At 55.0% G+C, this 18,318-nt stretch overlaps 2 protein-coding genes across 2 annotated transcripts in view; one reads left to right on the forward strand and one right to left on the reverse strand.

The window, feature by feature from the left end:
* Positions 1–18,318, reverse strand: part of RPS7 (ribosomal protein S7) — a 117,512-nt gene that overhangs the window by 40,635 nt on the left and 58,559 nt on the right. The gene's annotated exons all lie outside the window — the stretch shown is intronic.
* ADI1 (acireductone dioxygenase 1) lies at positions 9,985–17,803 on the forward strand. Its single transcript, XM_053891198.1, has 4 exons — positions 9,985–10,204; positions 14,221–14,340; positions 15,412–15,591; positions 16,816–17,803. The coding sequence occupies exons 1-4, from the start codon at positions 10,085–10,087 to the stop codon at positions 16,933–16,935; spliced, it is 540 nt and encodes a 179-aa protein (XP_053747173.1). The 5' UTR covers positions 9,985–10,084; the 3' UTR covers positions 16,936–17,803.

The following is an 18,318-nucleotide window of genomic DNA, read 5'->3' on the forward strand; positions in this document are numbered from 1 at the left end:
GGAACAACAGTGGATGTGGAGTTCCTGGGTTTATGTCCCGGCTCCTCCTTTAGTTTGGCGCCACTCAGATAGGCAGGGACTCGGGCCGGACCTGGGTGCGGTGCTCGGGTTGCCAGGGGGGAGCCCCGGAGCCGGCGAAGAACAAACCGCAGGGCCCAGGGCCCAGGCGAGGCTGGAGGGACAGGAAGCCAGACACCTGCAGGACAGAGTCCTGCGACTCCCCCAGGCCACAGCAGGGAGGTGGTGCCGGCTCGGAGCCCGGACCCTCCCGCCCGCACGCCTCCGGGGGGGGCTCGGGGGTTCACCTGCTCCCGCTCCTGCGAGACGCGGACCAACGGTCAGCAGTGCGTCCGGAGTGGGCTCTAGCCAGATTCCGGCCCGATGTTTCTTCAGCGTCTCCCCTCGGACCTCTGACGGACGTCGCAGACACAGCCTGTGCGACCCAGACTCCGCCCTGCCCCCCATCCCAGATCCACACAGCCCCTAGTCCGCGGTCTCCTCCATCTCCACCCGCCAGGGCTCCGTCCTCCCAGGCTCTCAGGCTGCAGCCCCAGAACACCCCTGACCGCCCCGCGCCTGTGCCTCACGTCCCTGCATCGTCAGCTCTGGTTGGCCTTCGTGCCGATCCGGAAGCTGACCGTCCCCACCACGCACATACTAGGTCCTGACCCAAGCCCCGACCTCTGTCACTCGGGAGATTGCAGTAGCCTCCCCGGTTTCCTTGCTTCCGTCTAGCCTGCCCTGCAGGTGGTTCTCCGTCTAGAAGCCCGTCTCCGTCACACCAGGTGGCCGTGAGCGTCCCCACGCTCTGGCCCTGCCGCCCTCCGGGCCTCCTCCTGCTGCCCCAGCTGATGCACCGCAGGCCTCGAGGTCCAGGACCCAGTGCCCCAGGCCGTGTGCTGACAGTCCTCTCTGCTTCCAGGTGTTTGGGCTCCCCCCTCCCCCGACTCCTTCCACTGGCTGCTCACGGAGACTCATACCCTGCAGGCTTCCCTGCCCCTTCCCACCTCCCCACCACCCCACCTCCCTCTGGGTCCCTCTCCCCCTCTGACGCCGCCGTCCTCCCCTCCCGACCCAAGGCTGTCACGTGTTACTCCTGTTTCCCTGCGTTGAGTTCCCCCTCCCTGTCTTAACGGGGCTCACGTGTGCCGACGTCCTGGGATCCTCGCTGCCAGATATTTGGCCCGTGAGAATCTATCACGCCGGCCAAAGTTGATCTTCCACGAGAGTGAGATTTGCTCTCTGAAAAACTATTTCCCGAATGTCAGTATCTGTTACTTATGCGTCCTTGTGGTTTTTATTACTAAGACTGAGTCCCAGTGGTTACTGTCGTTGTTGGGTGTTCTCGTGTTTCTGCTTCCCTGCCCCCCAACATTGGCGGGTGTTAGAATCAAAAGCAAAAAACCTGCCTTGAAAATCCCCTGAGCAGACAAAACCAGTTTGGTTATACAAACAGAGATTAATGTTTATTTTGCAAGACTAGCCCGACCTGGGCCGCTTCTCGCTTAGGCCCCTGGAAATCGCGAACAAAACTTTCCTTTCCCAAACGTTTCCCAAAAGTTGCTATGAGCTAACCACTCACCAATTCTGTGTCGTTAAAGAAAGTTCTAATGTTGTGACGACTCACTGTGAATCTCGAAGTCCCTGCCTCCTCACCTCCTGCGCGGCTGTCTGGAAATGCGCCCCTGAGCCCGTCTATGCTCTGGTTAAGTGCTCCCAGCTTGGAAACGGTCTTTTGGCGAACGCGCGGTCCGTCTTTACTAATTGCTACTTCAGTCACTCGCTGCACTTTTCTCAGTGTTCACCAGAGAATGTCGTGCGGGACGTTTTTGGAACGACTACGTGCCGCCCTCCAAGAGGAGGGGTTTTATCACCCTTACGCGGCGTCTTCGTGACGAGCCTCACCACTTTCCAGAAGAGAGTTAGCATAGGAGGCCCCCTCAAAGTTTTTGACCTCAAAAGGCTTCTTCCCGATCCTTTGTCTCAGCGTATGTGACATGGAGCACGCCTGGGGAAGAGTCTCATCGGAGCGAGTGTTTGGGGACAGTGTGACGCAGGTATGATGACGTCTGGAGAGAGACGGGTGCGCACACTAGAAGAAACATGCGTTTTACTTGCATCCTGGAAGCCCAGGGGTGTGGGATGACTCACTGAGAGGCTGCAAATGAGGCTGCCTCTGTCCCCAGGGCAAGAGAGGGTCGTACTTACCGATGTCTGAATGTCTCCTTCTTCTTTCTTCTTTGAAAGAGGTGTTGAGAGCCCGAGAAATGCTCTCCTTTGGACCGCGGCCTCCAGGGGCTGCGTCAGCGCCGCTCCTTTGGTAAGAAATCCACTCGACTCCCTTTTTGCAGGTACGAACAGTTCACAGTTCACGCACAGATGGCTTGTTTCTGAATTCAAAATGCCACAACTTTTTGTAAAAACCATCGAAATTGTCCAAATATACATGCAAAAAGAATAGTTTTATGAACGTCCATACATCCCTGTCACCCAGTTTCATTGTATGAAAGTCTCTTTCAGCGAACTGGCCGGGTTGCGGGATAGGGGACGGCCCCGCGGCTTTTCCTCCCGCAAGTCCTGAGTCAGCCCTACGTTCCATTTCTAGACGAGCCCTTGTGTTTCACGGCCAACCTTTATTTTCGGCCCTTTCTTTTCAACGATAATTTTTATCCCAAAATTATCCCGGTGCACCCGTTGCTTCCAACATTGACACCTCTGCTGTTATTTATGACGCCTGCACTCCCTTCACACTTCCTCTCTTTTCCAGAAAGCCCTCAGGCTTTCCGTGTAGAAGACATGAGCTGAGCTCTGGCCCTGACGGGAAAGTCACCCGGACACAGGCTGCTCCGTGGGGCTGGGCTGGTCGTGCGTCAACAGTGAGGGGCCGCGGGGCACAGGGCCCGAGGACAGGGACAGGGACGGGTGGCACCGACTTGACAGCAGTTGCCAGGCCCTCTGCTCTCCTCAGAGAGACACCCACCGAGTAGGAGGGCCTTGGCAGCCCAGTGTTCCAGAGCGTCTGCCCGGTTGTCTGTCCGGCCCTCCTCCTCCGGGTCCTCGGGGGTCCCGGCTTTGTCCCGAGGGGCTGCCAGGCCCGGCCTCGCCGGATGGCCGACCTCGGGCTTCGGCAGAGATCCAAGGGGGTGGACGCGTGGTTCTGCCTGGGCCATCTGGAACCTTCCGTGAGACTGGCTCTCCAGCCACCACCTAAAAGAGCTCCTTTCTCATGAATTACAAGCATGGCTGCAGAGCTACTGGGGGCTGGGTTTCCTGTACCGACAGGAAGCTCATTATGGGAGGTGAGAATTGAGCCAGCTCTCGGGGAGGAGAGCCGAGGCAGGCCGAGGCCGAGGCCGGGAAGGAGGGAGCCCTTAGCACCCTCTGAGCCCCAGCGCAGTCTTGCTTGAGGTGAGGCCCCCCAGCCCACGGCAGAGCCAACCTATCTTTGTTCTGTTTTGTTTGCTTTGCACGTTGCGCTCCTGTCCCCGGAACCACGAAGCTGGGCCGTGGTTCCTAAAGCACGAGGGGCTGCGGTGTGGAAACACATCCCCGGGAGCCAAGACGCGGCGGGCCCTCCCTGTGCCGAGCAGCGCGGTGAGGGGGCAAAGGCCGCGCCGGGGCAGCTGCTGGCGCTCGTGCGACACTCCTGTGCCACCTGCCGTCGTGGCTGCTCGGACACACGTGCAGGAAAGCCGGCCAGACGTGAGGCCCCGCATCTCTCGAGAGATGAAGAAAGATGAGAAAGCCGTAAACAATTAGGAAATGTCGACGTCTGCGTCGACGCGTTAATGTTCTCTGTGACGCACAGAAAGCATCTCTGCTATCAACCCAAGTGTGACCGTTGCCAGGAGAGAGGCCCCTACGGTTGGCCTGCAGGCCGAACTCGCCCCCAGATCCCCATCGCTGTTCCAGCCAGGGCGCCCGGCAGACGCTGTCTCAAAATTGAGCCGAGCGAGCCTGCCTCCGCAGTCTGACTTGACTCAGCGCGCGGTGGTCGCCGGGGGCGGGGCGCTGCTGGAACCGAGAGGGGAACAGTAAACACGCGGCCCTTACTGAGGCCGCGGTTACGATGGCCGTGCCGTCCAGAACCCTCTCTGCCAGAAAAAAAATTGTGATCATCTCCTAAGGCTTACCCAGCTGTCGTATACTCTGGATCTGGAGTTCCCTCTTGTCCAGCAACAGGGCAGATGCAGGATTAAAATAGGAGAGGCTAATGTCCGGGAGGAGACAGGAGCCCCAAGTAAGGGTCCTTGCTCCGTTTTTATTAGGGTCAGAAGGCTTAGAAGCGTGATGGGCGTGTACCAAGAGACAATGAAACCGTGAACATGAACTCATGGGCAGGAGGGAAAGGGGGTGTTGAAGACATGCGCTGTTAGGGGTTTGGGTCAATACAAAACAGACTCCTGATACTGGGTGGAAGGTTGTTTACAGCAGACTGTTTACCTAAGCTGGCCTAGGGGATGAGAAAGACCAAGCAAGCTACGTCAGGGTCAACAAGGCACCTTTCTTTTGCTAATTAGCTCCTCTCTGGGCAACTACGCCCCACCCCCACCGAGGTCTCATAGCGCTGTTGACCTGTTCACCTAATTTGGTCCTTCCTTCCTGTGAAAGCAGCTTTCTGCTGTTGTACTAAGTTGGGGGGCATTTCCCCCCTGAACACCTAATCTCGTTTACTATTTTTGGATGCTTTCATCCTGCGATTTCCTATTCCTATACTATTCCTATACTTTTGTCCTATTCTGGGGGCCTTTGCCCCATTTACCTGACCTTTTTTACCCAAACTTGGGTGTGTTCATCCTGTGGCTATTTCTTTAGGCCTTGTTAACCCATCTGTGCAGGCTCAGGGAATTCCTAAGCTTATTCCCCACGCCTAGCAACTTGAGGAAGTGTCATGCTTGAGTCAAGGTTATTCTCCTGGACTCTGTAGAGGTTTTTTTTTTTTTTTTTTTCTTTTTACTGTATCTTAAAAAGTTTTCTAGTTACCATCAATTTAAGAATCCTAAATCCAATGAAACCGTGACATTGATAACTGTGCTTATACCTAAAACATGGACAGCTGGTAAGTAAGTAAAAGTGGGCAGGGGCCATTGTTTGTTTTTTTTTAAATATTGACCTATTTTGGGGGAGAGTGCAAGCTGGGGAGGGGCAGAGAGAGGGGGCAGAGGGTCCATAGTGTAGCGGGCTCTGCGTTAACAGGCTGACAGCAGCGAGCTCAATGTGGGGCTCGAACTCACGAACCCTGAGATCATGACCTGAGCCAAAGTCGGACGCTCAACCAACTGAGCCACCCAAGCACCCCTGTTGCCACCCGTTCTTAACCATTTTCAGTCTCTGCTCAGTCACTGTGACAGTGAGTAGGGACAATACAGAGACTTATGGATATGGTAAGCGGCATTTTGAGATCCCCCCCCCCCCCCCCCCCCCCCCGTGGACAAGCCCTGTATCAGACCCTTGAGTGTGGGTGGAGCTGTGAGTCTGGCTGCTGGTGAAATTACTGAGCCTTACTGCAGGAGTAACTAAAGCCCCAAACCACTGGACTCAGAGTTCATCAAAATGGAGATTATCTTTGGTGAGCCTGAACTAATCGGGCGAGATCTTCTTGGAAGGAGAGATTCAAAGGGATAAAGCCTTTCCTGTTGGCTTAGAGAAGTAGGCATCTATGTTATGGGCAAAGGACTGAGGGCATCTTCTGGGCATAGAGAGCAGCTCCTGGTCACCAGCCAGTAAGAACAGAGGGGTCTCGGGTTTACTGAGTGAGTTCTGCCAACAAGCACGCTCCAGCAAGGAGGCAGCCGCAGCGACCTTGACTGCAGCTTGTGACGCTGAGCAGAGGGTGACCCTCGCCGCGCCCACACTTCTCACCTTCAGGACCGCGAGCACTCTGTCACATTTCCAAGACTCTGTCCAATAAATGCACATAGAGCGGGTCCCAGTTCTCCACGGGCCTCTGACATTTCTGCACACACATCAATGGGATCCTAACTACCCTTGCAGGGATCTTTGTTTAGCCCAATGGTCTTGGAAGACCGATGTGGTTGGTGTGTCCCTGGAGGAGGGGCAGGCGTGCTTCCTGCCCGGTATAATGGAGATCTAGGTTCCTAAGCTCAGTGCAACCCGCTGAGCACACGGGTGTCTTCTAGGCTCTTCGCGTCCCCTGGGAGGAGCCGGTGCAGAGACACTGACACCAGCCACTGCCGTTGAGTCGGGCGCTGGGCCTTGCCCCTGACCCAGGAGACTCGGGTCTTCCGCCCGCATGCACAAGCTTATGGCAAGCTCCCTCCTTGGCTTGTTAGTAGCGTGAAATCTGAGACTCTGACAAAGTGCTCCCCACAGGCCAGGGAAATAAAATTTTAATGTTATTATTGGGATACAGTGGGGTCAGCAGATTCCAGCCTGATGCCTGTTTTTGTATGTTCTGTGAGCTAAGAATGGCTTTTACATTTTTTTAAAAGTTTATTTTGAGAGAGAGAACAGGGGGGAGGGGTACAGAGAGGGGGAGACAGAGAATCCCAAGCAGGCTCCCCGCTGTCAGCACGGAGCCTGACGCAGGGCACGAACCCACAAACCGTGAGATTGCGGCCTGAGCTGAAATCAAAAGTCGGACCCTTAACCAGCTGAGCCACCCAGGCGCCTGTTTTTCACATTTCAAAACGGTTGCTACTGAAGGACCCATCTCCTCTGCTTGATTTTGCCTCTTGGCCCACGAAGCCCGAAAGACCCTCGCAGAGGAAGCACGTCGCTGGCACGGGCGCACACCCATGGATGGGTGGGTGGCGGGCATGCGGGCCGGGCCGCAGGGAGGGCGACCATCTGTCTTTCAAAGCATCTACAGATCCTTCCCGAGCTGCCCACTTCGGGGTGATAAACTCCGGTTGCATAATGTATTTTTTGGCTGTTGCTGGCTATTCTGCTGGAAGAAGCAGTTCAATTTCAAGAGACTTCTTCCCTTCTAAGGAGGATTCCCGGAGGGCAGCACTGGTCACGGGAAAGCGATTCGATGCGTGCTGTTCGTGTCTGCTTCTGCCTGCTCGGACCCGCTCTGCCAGCAAGTGCCAGGTTCCGCGGCTGCTTGTCCTGCTTTTCCACAGTATGGTTGTTTATACAGACATAAAACAGCTCCCTCTCTCCTCCCCAATAGCGAAAAATAAATAAACGAGGCTCCTGCTTAACGTGGAGGCCAACGAACGGTGATACACGACTGTGCTGTGCTGCCCTATGGTGGCGGGGGTGGGGGGTGGGGTGGGGTGGGGTGGGGTGGGGGCGACCCTGCAGGCGCTTAGTTCCAGGAAGCAGTCATTCCCCCCAACCACCGCACGCTTTGCGGGGAGCTCAGATCCCAGCCTTGCTCCTTCCTGGCCATGTGACCTTGAGCCAGTTATGAGCCCTGCTTGCCTCAGTTGTCGTTAAAGCGTGGGTAGTAAGGGGGGCCTGGGTGGCTCAGTCGGTTAAGCGTCGGACTTCAGCTCAAGTAGCGATCTCACAGTTCATGGGTTCGAGCCCTACATTGGGCTCTGTGCTGACAGCGCAGAGCCTGCTTTGGATCCTCTGTCTCTACCTCTCTCTGCCCCTCCCCTGCTGACACCCTCTTTCAAAAATAAACAAACATTAAAGAAACGTGAGGGCAGGTGAGACCACGTGTGGGAAGCCCACAGAAGATTACCCAGCGCACAGCATTATTTTCTAGGGAAGGAGATTTGATTTGACTTAGGAGGGCAGTTGTAGTGATGTTGTGGAAACTCTGGAGTGCTTCTCATCACGTCCTTTCCGTTTTCATTCAGCAGACTTCTTTTTGTCGCCTGTGACATACCAGGCACTGGTCTCTGGAAGACACACCCTGACCCCAAGACACAAGTTGTCACTGGCAACACAAACGTATTCATTCAGCAAGTACCAAAAACATGGGGCCGGCAGTCCTAAGGTGGAGGCTGACATTAGCCAAATACATCATTACAGACAAGCACCAGGAGCCTGTGAAACAGGGAGACCTCCCAGCCGTGTGGGGTGCGGTCAGAAGGCCTCTCCAGGGAGGGGTCCTAAGCGGAGAAGGGAAGCGCGCAGGGGAGAACGGTGTCTGCAGGATGGAGGGAGGGAAAACGCACTGGCAAAGGCCCCGAGGTAGGGAGGACGTCAGACTCAGACGCTGAGAGACCCGCGTGTGTGGAGGGCAGAGAACAGGCAGGAGGCAGAGGCTGGAGAGGTGGTCGGCAGCCGGGCAGTTGGGAAAGGAGGGCCAGTCAGGTGACACAATCCCGTTTGTGTTTTTTAATACACGCTCTGCACGGAAGTGTGGAGCCGCAGAAACAGAAGCAGGGGGTCAATTTCAGTAAGTCCATTTCAAGTAAGTCTAAGGCAAGAAAAAAGGGCAGAAGGACCCGGGATGGGGTAAGTGAGCGGATGTGTGGTGTGCTTTGGAGGTCAAAGCGACAGGATTTGCTGCTAGACTTGGCTGGATGCTGAGGGCAGGGGAGAGGAAACACAAAATCCCTAGACGTTTGGATTAAGGCACTGGGTGGCTGGCGCTGCTGTTCGCTGGGTCAGGAAAGGCTGGGGGGACACGGCTGGGTGTGCAGGCGCTCGACTCCGTTTCGGCTGAGTTAGGTCTAGACACCGACCATGCGTGTGGTGATGCCAAGTTAGACATGGAGCCTGGTCTCAGAAGAGGTCCTGGCTGGAGACAGATGGTGGGGGTCAGTCATCGATGCGTACTGCACCACACGAGCACACCTACAGCGTGTGCGGATAGAGGACAGCACACGGAGAGCCCTGGGCACCCCACCACATTGTGGCCACGCCACGGAGAACCAGGAGGGAGCGGAAGGGAAATGACAAGAAATGTCTCGGGAAGGGAGTAGGCAACTGTGACGAACTGACTGACGAGAACAGAAGCACGGACTGGACCTGGCAACAGGGGGGCTGGTGGAGGGGGGTCGGCAGGGACTGGCGAGCTCTGCAGCTCTACAGGGTGGGCAAGGGGAGGGCATGGGGTGAGACCACCGTCAACCACCACGTTCCACAGCTTTGTCACGAAGCGCAGAACAAAACCGGCAGTGATGTCCAAGGTGGAATCCTGGAGGACGAGCTGTCGCTGGTCGAGCTGGAGAGGCGGGCTCTCCACCAGGACGCGGTACAGTCTGGGCAGTCACTGCAGCAGCAGAACGGACACGAAGTAAATGTGTGCCTTGTGTACAACTTGGGGAAGTTCTAGAGTGGACTAGAGCGCAGTCTGGTTTAAATCCCATACCTTTCCCAGTTACTTGATTCCCTGCTAGAGACCGTGGTGAATGGCTGAGATAATCCCATCTTTTCTGGTTCATTGCTTCGAAAGAAATGAACCTTTCTTTTCTTTTCTAATCTGCTAAACGGATTATCAGTTCAAAGGCTGGTAAAGGGAAGCTTGTTTATTTCTCCTAGGACGTAAGTCCTAACCCTGGGAAGGGGGATGGGCGGCTTAAAAACACAGGGTCGTACTGTAGACCTGTTGTTGTTACAAAGAAGGGGGGAGGGGTTGGAGAAGGCACAGTCTCCTGAGTGACACCTGTCCTGCGTGGTGACTTGACCTGACCTCGAGCCGCGCTGGGTCCCACATCAGCTGCGTGGGTTGTGATAAAACCACTTTTTTTTGGATGGCATTTAGTTTCCTTCCTGTAAAATACTGTTTGTTTCACAAGATTCTTCTGGCTGTCCAGAGATCGTCGCACCCGGCGCCACTTGCAGAGGGCTGGAGGACGCTGAATTTTACCTGCGCCCCGTGCACCCCGAGAGCAGGGCAGTAGGGAAGACTCGGGACGCCCCGTTTACCTAGGACGAGGCCAGACTCGGTGCGAATTCCGTCTGTCTCACCCACGCGGTCCCCGCTGAGCGGCAGCAAGTTGACCCTTGGCCAGGCTCTTCCTCCTGGTCACCAGCCCCGCCCCGCCGGTGCACCCCCTCCCCGCCCGCCCCGCTCCCCGCAGTCCCCCTTGTCTCCCCCACGCCCCGCCCCCTCCGACGGGCGCGCCGGCCCCGCCCCGCCCGGCCTTCCCGGGGCAAGGGCCTTCCCCGCGCGGCGCTCCCGTTCTTCCTCCGCCGCGTCCCCGGCCCGGCCATGGTGCAGGCCTGGTACATGGACGAGTTGGCCGACGACCCGAGGCTGCCCCACCGCGGCGACCCCTGCAGCCCGGTCGGCCTGGAGCAGCTGCGCCGGCTCGGGGTTTTTTACTGGAAGGTACGCGGCGCGGGGGCGGGCGGGGGCGGTGTTCCTACCCCCGCCCCCCACCCCGGTCCCCCGCGCTCCCCGCACACCCGAAGCTTCGGCGAGTGGGGACCGCGGCCAGGACAGGGCCGGGGGAAGAGCTGCGCATGCTCCTACGGGGGGTCAGGGGTCGGGCGGTCGGCGGCGCCCGGGCACGCAACGCGCGCTGGGTAGCGGGGCTGGAGTCTAGGCGCCCCGGGAGCGGTGCGCATGCTCACGATCCGGCCGAGCGGCGGCGTGCGGGGCGCTCAGCGCTTGTGCGCCTCTGGGGCCTGGGCGTCCTGCGCATGCTCGGCGTGCCCGCTGGGTGGTGGGCGGCGTGGGCGTGCTGCGCTTGCTCGCAGAGGGGCTGTGGGGGGAGTCGGGTTCCCCGCGAGGTGTCGGGGCCGGGGTTTGGGGTCTGTGGTCTGACTCGGAGGGTGGGTTCGCGGCGTTAGCGGACTGCAGCGGGCGAGAGCGGGGAAGGAGACCTTGGGCCACCCAGGGTCCTTGTGCGGTGCGCCGGCGGCAGGTGTGCCCTCCTGGCGAGGTGCACGCTGGGGTGCGGGGTCTGGGGGGGGGGGGTCTCGGCAGGACCGCTCTCCCCCCCTCCCCCACCGCGGGCTGCAGGGGCCCGGCTGTCGGAGTCTGCTGTGACGTCCGCTCCCGCGCGCGTGCTCCATCTGGGACCAGAATGGAATAAAGTCTGATTTGTTTTGTAGCGACGCTTTACCCCCGGGGGACAGACTCGTAGAATGTTCCAGCCTAACAGCACTTTAGACCTCATCTGGTCTCTCTTAGATAAAGGAGAAGCAGGTCTTCTTGGTATCTCTGGTTGGCAGTGTTAACGTTCGTTTGTTCTTTTCTTTTTCTTTCTTTTTTTCTTTCTTTCTTTCTTTCTTTCTTTCTTTCTTTCTTTCTTTCTTTCTTTCTTTCTTTCTTTCTTTCTCTCTCTCTCTCTCTCTCTCTCTCTCTTCTTTCTTTCTTCCTTTCTTTTCTTCCTTCTTTTCCTTCCTTCCTTCCTTCCTTCCTTCCTTCCTTCTCTCTCTTTTCTTTTTTTTCTTTTCTTTATTTTCTTTAACTGTTTAATCTCTACACCAGACATGGGGGCCCAGACTCACAACCCGGAGATCAGGAGTCGCATGTTCTAAGGACTGAGCCAGCCAGGCGCCCCTAGTAGTGTTGACTTTCAAAACAGAACTGCCCCGTTATTTTAGCAGTGAAAATGGGTTTATTTGGGAATAGAGAATTGTAGTCCAACCTAAGCAAACCACAGCAAAACCGTGGTCAAGTCCCCTAATAAATGAGAGGAACAGTCTTTTATTAAAAAGGTGGAGGAGGAGTTGGGAATGCTGTGGTAAACAAAAGCCACTCTGGAGTAAACTGGGAGCTGGAGCGGTGGCTCCGCGGGGCTGTTGCTGGGGTGGGAGGGAACCTGCAGGTGTAGTGAAGTAGCAGCCACCTGCCAGGCGAGGCTTCTCCTGGTGGGTCTGCCCTTGACGGGGAGCGCGGGGCGTCGGAGCGCCCCCTGCCGGCCTCCCCCTCCCTGCTAAACAAGGCTCCTCTGATTCATTTTCACACGAGCCAGTGTAGAAGCAGGCTGGCCTTCTCGCCATTAAAAGGGCTTCCTCTCTGCTAAACGGTTTGCTTTTGTGCCTGTGTTAATGTTTATGGAGTATTTGTCTTTTCCCAGGCTAAGGTTAAAACACTTAACCTACTGGAAGGTACCATTTTTGAAACAATCAAGTGGTATACAGTGTCTGTTACAGAGGGAAATTTTGTTTTATCGTAAAATCAATTATCTGCAATGTAAACAATCAGAAAGGTCAAGTTACTGTGCTTTGGGGGTTTCATTCTGCTTTTTACAGCTTAGAGCAAGAATGAGATATTGGTCAACTTGTGAAAGTATCCAAGTGATAAAATACGACATTTTATTTAAAAAAAATTTTTTTTAATATTTACTAATTTTTGACAGAGAGAGAGACAGAGCATGAGCCGGGAGGGGCAGAGAGAGAGGGAGACACAGAATCCGAAGCGGGCTCCTGGCTCTGAGCTGTCAGTGCAGAGCCTGATGCGGGGCTCGAACTCAGATTGCAAGATCGTGACCTGAGCCGAAGTCGGACGCTCAACCGACTGAGCTGCCCAGGTGCCCCTGAAATACTACATTTTAAAAGGCATCTTTTAGTAATTCCATGGGTCAAACCCGGTTCCTCCTGCCTTCTGCTTCTGCTGTGGATAAGTCAAAGGGCTGTAAAAATTAAATTATGTTTACTCTGTGGTTTTTGTGTCCTGTGTATTCTTTTTTTTTTTTTTTAAAGTTCATTTTATTTATTTTGAGAGGGAGAGAGAGAATCCCAAGCAGGCTCCACACGCCCATCAGCACAGAGCCCGATGTGGGGCGCGAACCTGCGGACCGTGAGATCATGACCTGAGCCGAAATCAGGAGCCGGAGCCTAACCGACTGAGCCCCCCAGTGCCCGTGTCCTGCGTATTCTTACGTACTGTCTTCGTAGTAACCATTCTTGATCATCGGGAACCGACGGACCATTTTTCTTGTCTGCTGTCAGCGACACAGCAGAGTGATACAAAGCTCTGACACACACCATTTGAAGTAGATCGGTGCTGTGCACATCCAGGGGTGGACTGGATAACTTGGGGAGTCAGCTGTGCAGAAATTAATGTATCGATGACCAGTACTTGAAGATATTCTGGAGTTGGGGGCGCCTGGAGGGCTCAGCCGTTACGCAGCTGACTTCGGCTCAGGTCATGATGTCACGGTTCGTGAGTTGGGAGTTCCGCATCTGGTGAGCTCGGGCCCCGCTTTGGGTGAGCCCCACTTCTCTCTCTCTCTTTCTCCCCCTCCTGGGATTCTCTCTCTCTCTCTCTGCCCTTCACTCACTTGTGCCCTTTCTTCCTCTCTCTCTCTCTCTCAAAAAAAGGTATTCTGGAGTTTGTTGTTTAGTAGTTGTGATGAAATGTGCATTCTATCGCAGTATAGGGCCAAGGATACTAAATTCATTTCCGATAGTTTGAAGTAGGAGTGCAGACTAATTCTGCCTAGAGTCCTAGGGGAGGGCTTCATGACCAACGTGTTGTTAGAATTGGGCCTTGAAGAATAGATAGGACTGTGATAAAATGGTGAAGGAACTTTCTAGGTGGAGGAAGCCATCAGGAGCAAGGATGTGGGGATGTGAACCATCAGGTGTCTTTTGGAGAAGCAGATACTCTTATTCATTGGTTTAGGATGTAGATTAAGCAACAACAGGGAATGAGGGGCGCCTGGGTTGCTCAGTCGGTTAAGCACCGACTTCTGCTCAGGTCATGATCTTGCAGTTTGTGAGTTCGAGCCCCGCACCCGGCTCCATGCTGACAGTGCAGATCCTGCTTGGGATTCTCACTCTCCTCTCTCTTTGCCCCTCCCCATATCATGCCTTCTCTCTCTTTCTCTCTCAATAGATAAACTTTAAAAATAAACAGGGAATATGGACAGAGAAGAAGAGACACCCAGGGCCTCATGATGGAAGGCCTCGCATCCCAGGGCGGTGAACCCGGGTTATATTTGCAGCCTTTCAGAACAGGAGTCATTTCTGCCCAGGGACGTGCTGCCCAGACCAGAGACGTGCTGTAGAGAGATCAGCCAGACCTGCAGAGGGCTGGCGCTGGAGGAATAGGATGGGGGGCGGGGGGATGGTTGGTGCCCTTGGACAGGCTTGGCCACTTTACCCGGGCTCCTGGCTGTGGGACTGGAACGGTGACGTAGAACCCGCAGGAAGGACTGCTGGGGGGAAGGGAGCAGGAGTTTAACACAACTGCGGCCTCTTCAGCTGGTACAGAGAAGATGGGGAAGCCCTTAAGAGAAACAGGGAGGGCGGGGAAGGAAGGTTAGGTTGTGATTGACAAAGGACTCGCTGATACATTTGGAATGTGATCATTTTGGAGATCCAGAAAGAGATCCATGTTTCCTTGCATTAACGTGACCTCTTTTTTTGTTGCCGTTTAAACTCTTATAGCTTGATGCCGACAAATACGAGAATGATCCAGAGTTAGAAAAGATCCGAAAAGAGAGAAACTATTCCTGGATGGACATAATAACCATATGCAAGGATAAACTACCAGATTATGAAGAAAAGGTAATGGAGTTCTACACTGTGTAAGGAGGAATCATTCTATTTACTACTAGTAAACACAAGCTCTTTTTTTTTTGCTTTTTTTTAATGTTTATTTAGTTATTTTGAGAAAGAGAAAGCAGGGGAGGGGCAGAGAGAGGGGGAGAGAGGATCCCAAGCAGGCTCTGCGCTGTCAGCACAGAGCCTGACGTGGAGCTTGAACTCACAAACCGTGAGATCATGACCTGAGCCGAAACCAAGAGTTAGAGTCTTAACTTATTGACCCACCCAGGCATCCCTTTTTTTCCTTTTAATGTCTTCATTTGAGTTTTGTATCAGAGTAGTGCCGGTCCATAGAGTAAACTGAGAAGTGTTACCTCCGTTTCTGTTTTTTAGAACAGTACGTGTACAGCAGTTTTATTTTTTCCTGAAATGTTTGGCAGATTAACCAGTGAAGCCCTCTGGGCCTGGAGCTTTCTTTTTTAAAGTTTTTTTTTTTTTTTTTTTTTTTAAATTAAAAAAAAAAAAAAATTTTTTTTTTTTTAACGTTTATTTATTTTTGAGACAGAGAGAGACAGAGCATGAATGGGGGAGGGTCAGAGAAAGGGAGACACAGAATCCAAAGCAGGCTCCAGGCTCTGAGCTGTCAGCACAGAGCCCGACGTGGGGCTCGAACTCACGGACTGTGAGATCATGACCTGAGCCGAAGTCGGCGGCATAACCGACTGAGCCACGCAGGCGCCCCCTCCCCCTTTTTTTTTTAAGTTTATTTATTTATTTTGAGAGAGAGAGAGAAAGAATGTGAGTGGGGGAGGGGCAGACAGATGGAGATAGAGAATCCGAAGCAGGCTCCATGCTGTCAGCACAGAGCCCGATGTGGGGCTCAAACCCACGAACCCTGACCTGAGGGTCATGACCTGAGCTGAAGTCAGATGCTCAACCGACTGAGCCCCCCAGGCGCCCCCAGAATATTTCTATTTTTATGAAGGGACCCTGTCCACCCCAGTCCTGGTCTCTGAGGGCGGGGTCGGTGGCTGGACCTGTGCTGACTTGGGGACGGGCCCCGAGAGACGTGGCGGTGTCCTTCCTGTCTAGATCAAGATATTCTACAAGGAGCACCTGCACCTGGACGACGAGATCCGCTACATCTTGGACGGCAGCGGCTACTTTGATGTGAGGGACAAAGAGGACAAGTGGATCCGCATCTTCATGGAGAAAGGAGACATGATCACCCTTCCCGCCGGGATCTATCACCGCTTCACGCTGGATGAAAAGGTAGGATCGCTGCGTTGGATTCGCAGGTGTCCGTGCACGGATGTCGGGAGCTCGCGGCACTGCCCTCTCAGCGGCGCCTCTGCCGCTCCGGAGCTCATGAGCCGGGGTCCCAGGCTCCCCCGGGAGAGGCCGGCGGGAGCCTGGGGGCCACACGCCATCTGCGGGCCGTCAGGAAGCTCCGGCTTTGTCCTTGGCCGGTGGCGGCACATGTGCACACACGACCCGCGGTCCCCGGGAGGCCAGGCAGGTCAGCAGGAAGGGATCCCGCTCCTTTAAGGAGAGAGCACGTGGTTGAGTGTAGGGGTGCAGCTCGGTGGGCGTCTCTAGGTCCCTGCTGCTCTGTCGCTTTCCCGAGCGTTTCCGTTCGGAGCAAAACTGTAGTGCGATACCAGTCCCGGCGTGAGGATCGGCCGTCTGCACGGAAGCGAGGTCGTTCTCTGGTTGGGGTTTGGGCCGAACCCGAGAGGTAAGTACGGTTTCTGAACGGAAACTAAAGGCGTGTGGTGTAAACCCAGAATTCTGGAAGGGCGTCAAGCGGACGGCTTCCTTTCTCCCCCGCTGCCCAGCCCTGTGCGCTCCGGCGAGTCTGAGTGTTGTGTCCTCCCGGCACAGGACGCGGCGGCCCCTACGCGAGGTTCCGCGTTTCCCTCCCCCACCCCCGCACCGGGTCCGCTCTCGGATCATTTCCTGGCCGTGGGTGGGGGGCGGGTCCTCCCGTGCAGCCGCCCCGCTCCGTCCTCGGACGAGCCCCAGACCCCTGCCCGCCGGCTTCTTCCACGGTCAGGACGATCCCTCCCGCTGGGCGTGCTGACCGCTCCCCGTTTGCTACGGTGAACCGTGCTGGGACGAATAACCTTACGCGCTCGTCACTTGCACAGGTGTGACTTTGTCACCAGGGTAAATTCCTAGAAGCGAGAACGGGCTTGAACGGCACGTACGTTGGTAATTTGAGGGAGGGCGTCGCGCCGTCCTCACCGGTGTTGAGCGGTGCCGAGGGGAGCGCGCAGGCAGGCGGTCAGCGCGGGTCGCAGGAGTGGGCTCAGCGCTGGACCTCTGCGCCCCGTGCTTTCCTGGGTACGCGAACTCGGGGCCCCGGCGGCCCACACCTCCTTTCGGAGAAGAAACGTGGCCGCGTGGTTAAGACGCAGGAGCAGGAGCAGACGCAGCCAGGGAGGTCACCCTGAGGGCTGGTTTGACAGCTGGGTGTGTTTGTGTGTTTTCTAGAACTACGTGAAAGCCATGCGGCTGTTTGTGGGAGAACCGGTGTGGACGGCGTACAACCGGCCGGCCGACCATTTCGAGGTTCGGGGGCAGTACGTGGAATTCTTGGCGCAGGCGGAGTAGCGGCGCCCTGGGGGCCTCGCTCACCCTTCGCCCTTGGGAATGTCCTGAACGCGAGCCCAGCGGAAGACCTGTCCTTCCCCCTTGCTTTTCTGCTGTAGAGCGGGGGCCACGAGAGCCTTCCTCCGCGAGGTTATTTGATTCGAGGGCATTTAATGAGAGGAGCTTTTTATACGAATGATTTTTACACGTTAGCAGCTCTGGGAATGTGGACAAATCACATTTTACGTAATTCGAGATTGGTGGCCGGCAGCCATGTGTCAGCGCGCACGGTCGATTTTACCGCAAACGAGAGCACCTTCCAGATGTGAGTACTGAGCTGCCCCGCCACACCTGGCGCCCGCACGGTAAGCACATGTCGGTCGATGCCAGGTCTGCCTCGTAAGCGGGTGTCACGGTGGATGACAGACTGGCCAGCTAGAGGACGCTTTTCTCTCAGAACTGGGTGGAGACTGCGGTCGGGGGACACTCGGGGTTCCTTGTGCACTTTCTTGTTGGAAACAAAGTAGCTGCCTTAATTCTGTGCTCTGGGCTTGGAGTCCTTATTCGGTCATTAAAATCACCGTTCAGATACTTTCTGTGGTCGTGGTCATTCATACGCGCGTATAAGGAATTTAGATTTCATCTGTGTTAGTGTTTGTTCGCTGAGATTTCCAGGTTGATTTTCCTGTTAACTCTTTTACAAGCAAGGTTTTTTGTTTGTTATTTTTTAACAAGAAAACTAGGACATTATCTTTTTTCTCAACGATTCTGAAATATGATTTTGCCTAATTTGTTACAATAATAGACCCCAAATCAACTTCTTGTTTTGATGGGGAGATTGTTTTAAGTGTTTTTTAAACTGGATTAAAAATCTTCATGTTAAAATTCATCTTTTTTTTTTTTTTTTTTAATGTTTTATTTGAGAGAGAGAGCATGAGCAGAGGAAGGGCAGAGAGAGGGGGACGGAGGATCCAAAGTAGGCTCCAGGCTCTGAGCTGTCAGCACAGAGCCCGACGCGGGGCTCGAACCCATGAACCATGAGATCATGACCTGAACCAAAGTCCACCACTCAGCCGACTGAGCCCCCCAGGTGCCCCGCAGTGTGTCCTCTGTTCAAAGCCATGGAGCACGTAGTGGTGGGTGTTCCGTGGCTGGGATATTGATCAGTCAGAACACAAGCGGTATCTTCCCACTGGTTTACCCGTTGGTGTGATAAAGAAATACCCATTTTTACTTTATTCTTACTTAGGGTAAATGACACTGTGAAAGGCCCCAGCTGGGTCTCGGGCCCTGCATCGGTGTCTCCTATTAAGAGGCAGACAGATAATCCAGGAACTTCCCAACCCCGTACTGGGATCTGGATTAACCACTGAGCCCCAGATACTTTATCCGTTTGGAATCTAG

The sequence above is a fragment of the Panthera pardus genome, unplaced genomic scaffold (assembly GCF_024362965.1).
Source record: "Panthera pardus isolate Hobbes unplaced genomic scaffold, ASM2436296v1 HiC_scaffold_26, whole genome shotgun sequence".
Lineage (NCBI taxonomy): Eukaryota > Metazoa > Chordata > Mammalia > Carnivora > Felidae > Panthera > Panthera pardus.

Excerpts from the sequence above, each read along its gene's own strand:
- ADI1 (XM_053891198.1), top strand. The coding sequence starts at position 10,085 with ATGGTGCAGGCCTGGTACATGGACGAGTTGGCCGACGACCCGAGGCTG. Across the intron at positions 14,341-15,411 it reads TACCAGATTATGAAGAAAAG|ATCAAGATATTCTACAAGGA; the intron begins GTAATGGAGTTC and ends CTTCCTGTCTAG. Across the intron at positions 15,592-16,815 it reads GCTTCACGCTGGATGAAAAG|AACTACGTGAAAGCCATGCG; the intron begins GTAGGATCGCTG and ends TGTGTTTTCTAG.